Source organism: Astatotilapia calliptera, chromosome 1, assembly GCF_900246225.1.
Source record: "Astatotilapia calliptera chromosome 1, fAstCal1.2, whole genome shotgun sequence".
Lineage (NCBI taxonomy): Eukaryota > Metazoa > Chordata > Actinopteri > Cichliformes > Cichlidae > Astatotilapia > Astatotilapia calliptera.
Window position 1 is genome coordinate 37,971,637 of NC_039302.1, and position 13,916 is coordinate 37,985,552.

General features: G+C 44.6%; 1 protein-coding gene across 6 annotated transcripts in view; it reads left to right on the plus strand.

The window, feature by feature from the left end:
• The window catches only part of dok4 (docking protein 4), a 53,355-nt gene that overhangs the window by 20,379 nt on the left and 19,060 nt on the right, over nucleotides 1–13,916 (plus strand). For 5 of the 6 annotated variants that reach the window (XM_026177158.1, XM_026177204.1, XM_026177176.1 and 2 more), the window contains exon 2: nucleotides 8,015–8,347. In XM_026177158.1, coding sequence (XP_026032943.1) covers nucleotides 8,282–8,347 — 66 coding nt within the window. In that variant the 5' untranslated portion in view covers nucleotides 8,015–8,281. Of the gene's footprint in view, nucleotides 1–6,635; nucleotides 6,715–8,014; nucleotides 8,348–13,916 lie in introns of those variants that run through there. The other variant, XM_026177194.1, reaches the window with a different exon arrangement.

Genomic DNA, 13,916 nt, shown 5'->3' on the forward strand with positions numbered 1-13,916 from the left:
TCTTTGGAGGCAGACTGGTAATCAGTCTGAGTAGCATTAGCTGATAGCTTAACAGTCCTTCTTCCTCCAGTTATGGCCAACCAATCACGGCTGTTTCTAGCTTTATGAAGTCTTTGCCTGTTTGTCCTTCGTTAAACAGTATTTCAGAATAATATTAATTTAAATTTCTAAAAAAAAATCCTATTTTAGCTTGAGACAGAGTCCTGCAGACAGAAATATTTCTCTATGCATTGGTCAGTATTGAGATTTTGGGGTATTTTGCTTTGATAACCTAACAGCCTAACGATTTAAACAAAGATATAAAAGCCGTAAAGTTCTCATTTCAGCCTCAAATTCATGTTTTCGAAGCATTTTACTGTTGATTACAGATCTAAATGGTACGTGGCCACACTCGAAAAATAATTTTTCACCCTGAATAAACACGAGGCAACGATTATGATCAAAGGATTATTTACTGTAATGTTTAATCTTCCGCTGACCGCTGTAAACCGAATGTATGAAAATCAAGTAAACTTCATTTGATCAGATCCATTCAAATTCCTATTTTACAAAATTACATGTAATTAAAATAGGTCAGGATTTGGGGCATCAAGGCTAAAATCAGTGACTATGAAGAGCACTGAGTTGTATGTGGGTATTTTGATATGTTGCATTTTGTGAGTATATCAGGATTTATCCTAACGCTGGGCTGCAGTTTGGAACCTGTTAGAAAAACTCAGTTCCTCATACGTTAAAACTGACAGTAAATCATACACAGACATAAATGCCACAGGCAAAATTAGCTTTATTGCTGGGACTACTAATTTTAAATCCAAGAATCAGGGGCAGGCTCACAAGCTCTGCTCTCATGTCTGTGTGCGTTTCAGTGCTCGTCATGGCAGCAGGACGGATGAATAAATGAACAACTCTTTGCATAAAACATAAGAGCAAATAGGAATTAAAGCGCTTGTCATTTCGCTCACAGTGGGATGAAGTGAAACAGGAAGCAGATAAACAGACTGTAAATGTTAGAAGGCGTTCACTGAGGCTGCCGGTGATGCAGCCTGAGGGAGACCGGAGAGCATCTTCCTCCTAACCAGAGCTGCTCAGTAAGGCTCAGCTTCGCTCTCAGGTCCTCGGCTCAGTGAGAGATCCTGCACACACTGAAATGCAGCGTCAATCTGTTCGTTCCTCGCTAAAATACTGCAGACGAGGCAATTGTGAGCTCGGGAAATGAACTGTGTCGTGTCCTTCTGTCACATTAGAGGCCACTTACAGTTCTAACTGTACAAACACAGAAGCATAGAAATGTCCATGCTTTATAATTCCACTCAGTTTTATTTACACAGCGCCACATCACAGCAACAGTCGCCTCAAGGCGCTTTGTATTGTAAGATAAAGACGCTACAATAATACAAAGAAAGCCCCGACGAGCAAGCACTTTGGCAACAGTTCTCATGAAGAGCTGTGCGCTGGTTTGGACAGACACAGCTGCGTAATGAATGTAATGTGATGCTATCGAGTGTTGCGTAATGTTACGGTGTTACGGACTCATAACACTCATTAAGAACACAGACTCCCTTTCCAGCAGGCCTGCATCCATGTGCACTCAGACAAACTTGATTTCTGCCACAGCTGCAGATTTAACTCGGGGTCAGGTCGGACCAGTAGAGACAAATATCTTCACAGCTCCGTGGCGCTGTCACCGTTTCTCAGCTGTCTGCACAAACAGCAGCTCCTTCATCTTTCTTCTTCTATCTTTCATCTCATTTCCACTCCACAGGGTGGGCTTTGCCGTTATCCAGACAAGGATCGATAAACGCAGCGAGAACAGTCCAGATGATATCGAGGCCTCGTGCGTGTCAGAACTCATGCAGGCTCTTAGATTAATCACCTGACGTCCTGTAGATATGCAGATTGTGTTCAGAAGAAAAGAAAAGATCAGAATAGAAAGGAAAACCAAGGAGGTGGAAGGTGTGCGTGCATGTGTGCATGTGTGTGCGTGTGTGTGTGAAAGAAGAGGAGGCGAGGAGACAGGCGTGCAGGAAAGGAGGCTGATTGCCCGACTGATTTCATGAGTCACTTCTCTGCAGGCGAGAGGCTGGAGAGACAGGTGGCTGTGCGAGTGTGTCGCCCCGGCTCACTGTGAGTAATTTTATTAGGGGTGTGTGTGTGTGTGTGTGTGTGTGTGTGTGTGTGTGTGTGTGTGTGTGTGTGTGTGCGCGCAGCCTGACATGCTGGCCAAATGTGATCTTTGATGTACACTAGTGCCAGCCCGAGAAGGAAAATACTCAGGAGAGTATAAAGGTCAGCACACACACACACACACACACACACACACACACACACACACACACATGAATGTCAGCCTGTTGGCGATTTAGTTGCTGCCAGATTTTTTGAAAGGAACAAAATATTGAAGCTTCTTTGTGTCGTGTTTGCTGTGAGATCGAGTGCAGAAAAACAGACAGTTGAAGAGACGGCGCGTTATTACTCGCTGTAAACAAGAGAGAGGGCGGCTGAGGCCAGGCAGCAGCGTAAACAATCCATAAGTGATCAATTTCAAAAGCTCCGAGAGAGACTGCAGGACAAGAAACAGGAGAGACGCCCTGAGGATGATAAGACACAGGTGAACATCAGTGAGAGAGGGAAGGACACAGAGGGAGGGGATAAGAGGGCGCAGGTCAGGACAATTATGTCGCGCTTTAACGTAGTACGCTACGGGCCAGATTTACTGACGTGCTACGCCAGCGCAAAGCGTAAGAGGCGGGAACTGAGGTGTACACCAGCTGTAGTTAACGTTTTGACTGGTGTGTCATTAGTTCATGTAGCTGTGATTTACAGCGTGAGCACAGTTATCAGAGCAGCATGTGTCTGTGGCTACACCAGGATTTAAACCTTCAAAACAAAACAGGAAGTGGGAAACTGAAAGGATAACAGGAAGGTCCAGAGAGAAGCCACACAAACCAGGAGAAATCTCAGAGTCAGCGATGGAGCAGATGAAGGACTGACACAAAGACCACGAAAGCGTCTGCCAGTGGAAGCTGTCCTCTCAGAGTGAGCAGAAATCTCAGTACTGATGTACAGCGACAGCCTCTGATGTTGTTCTCTGTGTGAAGATCCTCCGACATACTCTAAGAAGTCTGAACACGAGTCGTGACAGATGCTGCCGCGTCTGCATCAGTGCATCACACTCTGCTCGACAACAATACTCAGATCTTTAACGCTTCCCTCCCTGAGCACGCCGGTGTGTTGATGTGAGAGCTGCAGGCTTCTGCAGGATACCACACACATACATGCACACACACATGCACACACACGTGCACGCAGGAAGGGCCACCGTGCAATCAATAAGGCTACATCAGGGAATCGATGTCAGGCGCTCGTAATCTCCGGCGTGCTTCGACAGGCTCTTTGTGCGTCTGTGTGTTTTTAAAAGCGATCACAGCTCAGATGTGTTGATGCTGACGGTGCAGGCGAAGCACGTTTGGACGCTGTTAGTTCTTCTGATTACAGGAAGTCCTCCAGCAATATTAAGATGTAAATATTCAATAGAAATGAACTTCTAGTTATGCAGTGAATATAAACAAAGGTTAAAAATGTATAAAACGAGGTTAAAATCAGTTTTTAATATTCTTCACATTCAAAATTTCATTTTTGGTTTTCAGTTTTTGGGCCCAGATGTTGTTTTGTAGTCTGAGCTCAGGCGTCTGACTTCCTGTTCATCCTGTTGGACCTCCAGTAAATTTCATATTCAGGAAAGATTTTATGTTCTGCGCAGCACAAACAAACATAAAAATCATAGACGGTGTTTCATATAAGTTACAGTCTTATTGTCTCATAAATACATTTCATAGAAAAGAAAAAAACATTTAAAAACACTCAAAGAAGCAAAGGTTGGACATTTATTTCTATACGGTTCCTTTACTCATACATATATTTGGCCTCTGACCTTCATCTGCTTATTTTCCTGTTTAAATGTCGTTCATCTAAAGTGAGGTTTTTGTGGAAGTGACTTGTTTCAGTCTGCAGGAAGCACAGCCAGTCGCCGATCTCAGCATTAAACTTGCACAAAGTGAAGACATTTGTAAACATTTAATTTTTCTTTTGTGTTTTTGCTGTTAAGAAGTAGAAAAATCAATAGTTGATGTTAATGATCCACGAGTTTCCTGGGATGTGGAATTAATCCTGGGTGGATTATCCCGGTGAAATAAAGACTTGTTTATATTACTGACAGACTTCCTTATCATTTTCATGTCGAGGTGATTAAACACAATAAAGGGTGGGGCTTACATTAGCATTACAGCTCTCCGATGTCCACAGAGACTCTGATTGGTTTCAGTGGGCTGAAGAGGAGGATGCTGAGCTGCGAGCTTCAGATGGGAAGGCCGGATGGAGCGCACGCGTCTCTGTGCAGGAAGAGGCCGGAGGCCGCGCACCGGGAACTTTCCACCGCCTGCAGATTTCATCAAATTACGATGAAAATCAGGAACAACTGCAGTCTCCGATAAAATATTGACTGTCGCAGGCTCAGGCCCGGAGAACATCTGAGCCTGTTTAACAGACTCAAGGAGCCGAAACTGAAGCTGAATTATTTTAAATCTGTGAGAAAATGATAAATTTTTTTTGTTGTTGACGTGCCACTGTTAGCATCCAACCCACCCAGCTCTGCATCATTACAGTTTGTGTAGATGGGACAGTTTTATTCTTTCCTTTAAAACAATGAAGTGAACAAACCCGTCAAGACTGTCTCAGATCGTTCTGGTAGCAGCTCCATTTGTAGTTGTTAGCAAAAATACTTTAATGTACGTTGCATGTGCAGGGCGGCACAGTGGTGTGGTGGTTGGCACAGTCTACCTGACACGATCGTTGGGATAACCCGAGACTCTGAATCAGCCTCAGGGTCTCCAAGCAAGGAGAGCGGAAAGATTGGCGATGATGAGCAAGCGCCCGGCAACAGTACGGAGGAAAAACTCTTTTAACAGGAAGAAACTGAAGCAGGCTCAGGGAGGGGCGGGGCCGTCTGAGGGGAAAGAGGAGAGCGAGAGCGAGCTCAGAGCTGTGGTCCCTCAGCCAGCATCCACTTTCATGCTGATCGTCTTATTTGATAAGACGATCAACTTATTTAACACGCTCACAGGGTTCTTATTATGTGCTTTTTACCATCTGTCCTGATGCACCTGTAGCCTGTGTGTGTGTGTGTGTGTGTGTGTGTGTGTGTGTGTGTGTGTGTGTGTGTGTGTGTTTCATGCACAAATATTCTGTTTGTTTAGTGTTTAATTGTCTTTTGTGCCTGAGCCACTTTATAAAACCAACACTGCTGTAATGATAAGCCTCTCCTCCTCTGTGTGTGTGTGTGTGTGTGTGTGTGTGTGTGTGTGTGTGTGTGTGTGTGTGTGTGTGTGTGTGTGTGTGTGTGTGTGTGTGTGTGTGTGTTAATGAGCCCCTTGTTAAACTTTAATGTCTCTGTTCCACTGTTGTCAGGGAGATTTACCACTGAGCCCTCTGGGAAATGTCTGCCCCACTGCTCCCAGCCTGATGGCAAACACACACACACACACACACACACACACACACACACACAGAGTCAGGCATGCGTGCACATCAGTTTGCTCATGTGCATGAATGAGTGCATACATTTGTGCTGCAGTGTATTATATTGTGTCTCAGCTTCAGCACTGAGTGAGCGGAGTGTGTCTGCTCTGTGGAGATGTGTCCGTGTGTGATTCTGCTGTGCTTCCCACTCGGTTTACCGCCTCAGCAGATGAAACACCCCATCGCCTCCCCGTCACCTCCCCGCCCCTGCGCCCAAACCATCCGCAGACCGAGCCGAGGTTTGGATGTGAGACCGGCTCTCCTGCATTCGTGTGAGGTCACAGGTTAATTTGAAAAACACACGGCCGTCACATCTGAAACTGGAGCACACCGTGAAGTCAGCTTGTCTTTGTCCTGAGTGTCGCTGACACTACTGACTGACACATCCTGTGTGTGAAAAATAATACAAACACTCAGTGAGGAGCACAGTGCTCCACAGAGCAGCACTCACAGAGGGGACAGGAACATTCATATGATTGTTTTATAGCAGAGACAGCTGAGGAAACGAGATACAGGGAGAGACAATAAAGATGATCAGAGGGAGGAAGTAGAACTGCAGGCAGACAGGCAGACCACAGCTGTCCAGGTAAGACAGGACGAAGGACCCCAGCCGAGAGAAGAGGAAGCTGGATGCTGCAAATACACAAATCTAAACACTAACACAGAAACCACCAAAGACTTCATTTAAAATAAATGCATGTCGCTGTCACTGTGGTGCTTTTTGAGGTTGTGATTTTCTTTTTAGTTCTTCCTGTTTGAAATGTTTTATTTCTATTAGTTAGCATGAGCTATTCTTTGCTCTGATTGGATGTTTAGTTATATTTGTTTCCATGTTGTCTCAGCTCGCCGTCTCCCCGTCATGTTCACCCATGTACGCCCATCGTGTCTCGTTCCCTCTTCCCTTGTCCCCTGTGTTGTATCCTCCCTTCCTCTCTCATGCTTCCTCCCTCCTTCTGTCTTTCGTACCAAGCTTGTGTGTCCCGGTTTATATCTCTCCGTGTTTCCTGTTTTATTTTGAAAGTCTTGTGTTTTCATGTTCAGTGTGTTTCCTTTTGCTTCCCCTGTGGTGTTCATCTGTGTCAGCTGTGTTTCCACTTGGCTGTGTATTGAAGTCCTCTGTCTGCCTCCCTTCAGCGTCAGGTGGTCATGTTTCCTGGACTTCATCTCATGTTTTCAAGTTTCGTTTTTTCCAGGTTCATGCTCACGTTCACGTTTTTTCATGTCTAGCTTTAGCTTCACCAGTTTAGGTCATAGTTAAGTTCTCACCATTGTTTCTCCTCCCTACATTTTTCTGACAGCCATGATAAAGGATCGCTTTTTGTTAAACTTCAGTTTGGGTCCACAAACACAGCGGCCAATGAAGTGATTAAACAGCAGCCATCCAAGAGAGCATCAGAGCTCTGCGTGCACGTTTCAGACAGCAGACAGGTCGATATGTTTGAAATGTAAATATATGAGTAGGAATAGACTGGGGTGATCGTTTTATTCTAAATTATAATATATAAAGGTTTATGTGGCTGATTGTCTTTATTGGGGCGTGTGGAGACACCCCTGTGGATCGTGGGCGTGGCTTATCTGGTATAATTAGCAGTCAGAGAGCCCTATGGTTTGCTGTGCTTCACAGCTGCCGTGTAAGCTGGCGAGCTGAAGCTTCGATAAATAAAAATATGAACTCGTCTCTGCCTGCGTGAGTCTTGCTGCTCGATGGTCATTCCTTACATACACGTTCAGTATGAGACGGAGAAAGACATGATATGTGACATAACGAGCTCCACAAAGCCTCGTTTTATCTCAGATACATATCCAGATATGTATGTCAGTATGAATTGGCCGGCAGAAATCAAACACCACATGTTTTTGAATCAGTGAGCAAATCAGAGTCGTGGGCGGCTGCAGAGAGAGTACAACTGCACATTTACATAGAAGCAGTGACTGTTAACACTGAATCAGCTTCACGGGGACAAATGAAGACGACCGAGGACGGCAGAGCTGTGTTTACACTGTCACCTCATAATGACTGCTGAACAGAGAGCACGAGGAGGTCGGGCCGTTTGAAATGCAAATGTAGCGCGATGGAAGCCGGCTGACGAACGGAGCTCTGATTAGAGAACGCTCAACGCTCCAACCTTTTTATTTCCTGGTTTCAGCGCCGTCTAATAGAAGCTGCCTCCTCTGATTTCCTTTATGTCACTGTGCAACACACACACACACACACACAGAAACGCAAACAATCAAACAGGGAAACTGAAATCCAAGCAGACACACGGGAAACTGTACATTCAGCACAATCCCACTGCATGCTTCCCCTCAGAGTTCAGTGTGTGCCAGCGGCATGAATAATGCACGTTAATGTTGTGCACCTCGCTCTTCAATGAATAATGAACATATATCCATTTCTTCTCCCTCTTTCTTTCCATCTTACTGTCGGTCCATTTCTCAGAGATGCCAGCTGGAGAGATGAGCTGTCTGAGGATGAAGGAATGAGAAGGAAGGAAGACGAAAAGGAGAGGAACCTCAGCCAGAGGAGACGAGAAGGAGAGAGGAGGATGTTGGGAGTTTTGTGAAAGAGGACAGGCGAAGAAAAGGTTCAGTTATTTTACTTTCAAGTGGAAAAGTCCAAGAAAAGACAGACAGACTGTCAGTGACAGAAGCTGAACGAGTGAAGGAGGAAACATCTGGATGGTCTCCAGTGTTGCGGCCTTCAAAGATGGCCTCCAACTTCAATGACATCGTCAAGCAGGGCTACGTACGCATGCGCAGCCGCAAGCTGGGGGTGAGTGGGCGTTTCAGCTCTTCCATTTAAACATGATCTTCAGCGGGCCGGGTGAAACAGTGTCAGTGTAAAGATGTTTAGCTGCACATTTAATCCCTGAGCTGTCCGAATGTAGGAAAAAGAAGTGAAACTTCAGCAGCACGGCTCAGTTTTTCTACGTGATAAAGAAATGAAAGAAACCTGTCAGCACGAATACAGAAAACTACAGAAAAAGTTCTGTTGGCTCATTTTCCCTGAAAAATGTCCGCAGTAATCATTGCTGTGTTTTTGTATTTTCTAAGATAATTACATGGGTGTAGTATGAACAGCGATGGGGTGGAGGTCTTTAGGAGCAGGAAGACATATAAAACCAAAAATAGTGCTTTGATGTGGACGCGATGGATGTGGCTGTGAAACTGAGACATGCTGATAAACACCTGTTTTCTCACTTCCTGTTCTGGCCGTCTGTGGAGAAGTGAAGGGATTTTGTTTTTTGATGCTCACAGCTGTGAAAAACCAAATGGTCCCAAAAGAAGCTGCAGACAGCAGCAGAAGCAGAGTGCCGTCACACAGGAGTAGTTTTTGGATTTACGCTGATGTCTTAATGATGTCAGGCCACTTATGAACCTCAGCGGCCTGGTGTGAGCAGGCCTGCCGGGCTCAGCCGGAGCTTACAGGCCGTAGATGAAGTTGTGTATGGGTGTAAATACAGACATTGCCTGAGGCTGTCCCGCTGCACTGAACATCACCTTGAATATTACTGTCCTGGAAAAGCAGCTCAGTCCAGCCTCACTTTGCTCCCACTGGGTTTGGAGACAGAGTGCGTCTCCTCACAGCCGCGGGATCCAGTTTCACGTCTCCACGTCAGCTGCACGGACAATGCTAATTCGAGTGAGTTGCATTCAGACGGCGTAGGCGGCACAGTTCAACTCTGCACGACTTATATTATGGAACGAACGCAAATCAATTAAAGTCAGGTTCTGTTCGCCAGCTCGCTTCAAATAATGGTCGCGCTGCTATCGCCGCTCCCAGAGCTGAGTGAACAGCTCTCAGAGGGGACGCAGGAAATTCCCACTCCTGTGTGAACTCTGATATTACCCGAATAAAGTTTCACGTCCTTAAGTTTTAGCTCAGGTAATGGATTGCATATAAAGAAAAATGTGGCCTGTGGGAAATAATGCTGTTGAGTTTTATTGCCTGACCTACACTGACCGCTCTGTTTGTTCCAGAGTTTTTCTAAAGCCTTGCTCATAAATGTGAGACACAGAGAGGAACTGTGGGTGGTATCTGCTCCTGCTGGCTCGTTCAAACTTTTTCAGTGCACAGAACAAACGCTGGGAATCACTTTGTTTCTAGGTCCGATTGAATATCAGAAAACCAGCAGCACTGCTGGACGTCATCTTAAAATAAATTCAAAGTCAACTTTAGCACTCCCAGCATTTTATCCCGGTCTGGAATATCCGGCAACGACTAACTGGAATAACAAGTTTGGAAGATGTTTGGATTGGCTGATTTGATGCATGTAAGCAAGAGTCTTTATTTTTCTGGATCCCTGATTTCACACGATGATGTCAGAGGTTTGTGTGGTGGTGGAGTGCGGATCTAGACCCGAAATGCAGCCTGAACACTGGGAGGCACAACGTGAACACAAAATGTACTTTGAATGAGTGAGTGGAGACAGTCCCAGGAAAACAGCCCAAACGGTAAAACACGAAAGCAGAAAAACAAACTAACGAGAAACATCACAGTATTTTATATCAAACGCACCAACAAAGAAGACGAGAAACTGAAGACAGAGATACACAAGGAACAGCACAGGTGCAGACAGCTGGAGAAACTAAACTGAAAGGGTTAACAAAATAAAACATACATAAATTCCCTAGAGATTAATAAAGTATTCTGATTCTGATATATCACTTACACCTAACAGGGAGACAAGACTATGACTAAAAACCCTAAAGACTAAACTGAGTATAATCAAGGTCAGAACTCCAAACAAAGGAGAGGGGAACTCAGCTAAGGATGGTCCTGCTGGAGATTTTTTGCTGTTAGAAGGGAGTTTTTCCTTCCTGCTGTGGCCAGGTTCTTCCTACTCTGATTGTTGGGGTTTACCTGTATTACTGTACGGTCTCTTTCTACTGTTAGCCGCTGTTAGCCGCTGTTAGTCATTGTTAGCCGCTGTAAGTCATTGTTAGCCGCTGTTAGCCAGTGTTAGTTACTGTTAGCCACTGTTAGTCGCTGTTAGCCAGTGTTAGTTACTGTTAGCCACTGTTAGTCGCTGTTAGCCAATGTTAGCCAGTGTTAGTCACTGTTAGTCGCTGTTAGCCACTGTTAGTCATTGTTAGCCGCTGTAAGTCATTGTTAGCCGCTGTTAGTCGCTGTTAGCCAGTGTTAGTTACTGTTAGCCACTGTTAGTCGCTGTTAGCCAATGTTAGCCAGTGTTAGTCACTGTTAGTCGCTGTTAGCCAGTGTTAGTCACTGTTAGTCGCTGTTAGCCACTGTTAGTCAGAGTCTTGAAATAAGGTCAGTAATGGTCTTGTTTCACGTGTGAGGCTGGGCTGAAAAATCTCACACAGCTAAAACTTGCTGCAGCAGATTCAAATCCTCCACATCAAGAGCCAAATGTGATTGAAAATAAAAGCTGAGAAATATTTTATATGTTATTATTTATGTTATGTATGAAATATTTGAGTTATTTTTATTTGTTAAATACTACAGTAACTGTTTTACTGCAAAAACCCTGTATATTTTAATGATACGTAGCCTATTTAATCCACTTTAAAAGCTCTACACTTTGAACAAATGGGAATCTGTAGTTTTGAGGATGCGGTGAATTCCCATCACTTAAACATAGAAAACAAAAACCTAAGGCACTTTCCCAAATTCAGCAACAGTTCTACTCGTCGCCAGCAGCTCCACGTTTTCTCCCCGTGCGCCTGGATCGTTCCTGCCTTCAGCGCCACAGGACTCGGCGAGCGACATCTGTCTCCTCACCTGTTCCTCTCCTCCTCTTCATCAGGTCGCCTCATCACAAACTCATCATCATATCCTGTGCTATGATTTACTTTTGTTTGTGTTTGACGAGGTTTGAGCGCTCGCCACACGTGTCACAAACCTCGCCTCTGCTGACACAGCTCCAAACACGACTCTGCTTACGATGATCAACAGAGCAAGCGAGCACGCACAAGCCTTGATGCATTGATACAGACGTATTTCACAGGTGGAAGAAGTAGTTCCTACTAATCCTTTAGACAGTCCCAATAAAATAGTTCCACTCTGTTCCTGTTAATGATTAACTGCAAGTTTAACCCAGATGACTAAAACCAATATTTCCGTATCAATCCGCACACCACTGAAGTTCAGACTGTGGAGTAAACTCAGCATGCACAGACACATTTTACCTGGAGATGTACGTGAACACCTGTGTGTGTGTGTGTGTGTGTGTGTTGTGTGTTTGTGTTTGCTATGATTTCAAACATCTGTAATCAGAACTCAAGCCTGAAATTACATGAAATCCAGAAGTTTCGTGAACGTTTTATTGTGATTCTGTTTACGCGCTGGTTTTGTTGCTAATCTGAACCTAGCTACAGCATTTACCTGTCCATCCACCGATGGCCTCGTGCTGACTCTGCCTAGTTTGCTGTTGGATCTGCAGCTGCAGAACCCGTGAAGCTCTGCAGGGTTCGTTTCTGCTGTTTACGTTCAGCTTTGTGAACGAAACCCACAAATGGCGCACAGCAGGAATGAACCGGCATCAGTTATGCTAATGAGCAAACGTGACAAACATTCAGCTGCTCGTTAATGAACCTGTTTGTCTGGATGAAACAAGCCTTTACAACAAGTGTAATAACAGGTCATAAAACCCAGATCCTGATTTTATAGCCTCTAACGTTCAGTGGTAGCGAGGGAGCGATCTGATTGTGCACTGGGTTCAAATTGCTTTTGGGTGCAGGAGGGATTTACAGGAAATGAGGCGCGCATGTAATCCAGCATCATTTTATCTCACCACTCTGAGTCCCAGTGACGGGAGAGGGATCACCAACAACCGGGGGCATCACCCTGTAGCCACGCCCTCTTTACGAACGTTGTGAATCGCAGTTTCTGTGACCTTCTGACTTTTTCTGTAGCGCCATCATCTGGTCATATTTAGTCTTTCCTGTGACGCTGTTTTTAAAAGCAGGAAGATGAATGTTCTCGGATTTTCTGACTCCTAACTGAAACAGAAGCAGGGCTCTGACAGTCGGTGTAGATTATTTCCCTGCTGAGGTCTGTGTGTCTTCTCAGCTTTGCTTTAGCTGCTCAGACTCTGAGGAGGACTGTTTTCTGTCCTTCATCATGAAGATGAGGGATGGAGCTCTAATCGTCGTGGGCTTTTGTTCTTTTCCCCTCTTTTATAAATGCGGTTAATCACTTGGAGGAGTTCTGGGACTTCTGAAATCTGAAAAAGAAATGATTGGTCCATGAAGCGAGTGATGAATTGAGGGATCTAAAGTGGTTTTGATTGGCCCGGGCATGGTCGTTTTATCTGGAAATAATTCATGTAATGGCGTGTTCCAGCTGGAAGGCAGACCTACTTATCCACAGCAGAATTCCTTCTCCGTTTCGCTCTCTTTGGGAATCTTTCTGTTTGCTTTGAACACTATCTCATGTCGTATTTTTGCCCGGTCGTCTCTGACTGCCCTGCCGTTCAATTGCTCTCCGTCTTCGCTTTCTCCCTGTGCTGCTTTCTGCCCTCAGTGCTGATTCTGCACAGCTCTTCCTTTTCTGTCTCGTTATCTGCATCCTTCCTCGGCGTTCCCGTGCGCCATCCACCCCTCTCCCTCTGTGTTTTTGCCCTTTTAAATTTGCTTCCTTATTCCAGCTCAGTCTTGCCCGCGGTCTTGCCCTTCGTCGTCGCGTGGAGCGCTCTGGCAGATATGAAGAGGCTTTGCAGCAGCAGAGGGATCAGAGATGATGTTAAGGCCACATTTCTTTGTGGATTTGTGGGTTGTTATTGAACATGAACACCGAGGAGTTCCCAAACCAGCTGACTGGACTCGGTGCGCTTTGTGTCCGATTTTCTCCTCCTGGATAAATCGGATTTGTGACTTTGATTGATTGGTAATTTATTTCAAACATGTAAACAATATACAGGTACATTTATTAAAGAAAATAAGAGAGAGGGGAAAAATACTATACAAAAAATCAATGCATTTCAATATAGCTGCCGTTCTGATTCATTTACATGTTGAAAGGGAAGAAGTAAACACTTATTTAATCCCACCCCTGTCCCATAAATTATCAGTTAATATTTAGTTGCTTCCTTACTGATATAATTTGTAATAAAAATAGTGAACAGATTTCTGATATACTATATCCTATAATATCACATCATGATTTTTTATTTTTTAAATAGAGACATTCACTTAATTTAAATATTTTCCTTTTCTTTATAGTTCGAGAAGATCATATTTTTATAACTCTTTTTGAACAGTTTTGTGTTTGGACGTTGCTTTAATTCCATATTCAGGCTGTTCCACAGTTTCACTCCATGCACAGAAACACAAAAGCTTTTTCTTGTAGTACGGACCTTCCCTGTTTTGAAGTTACA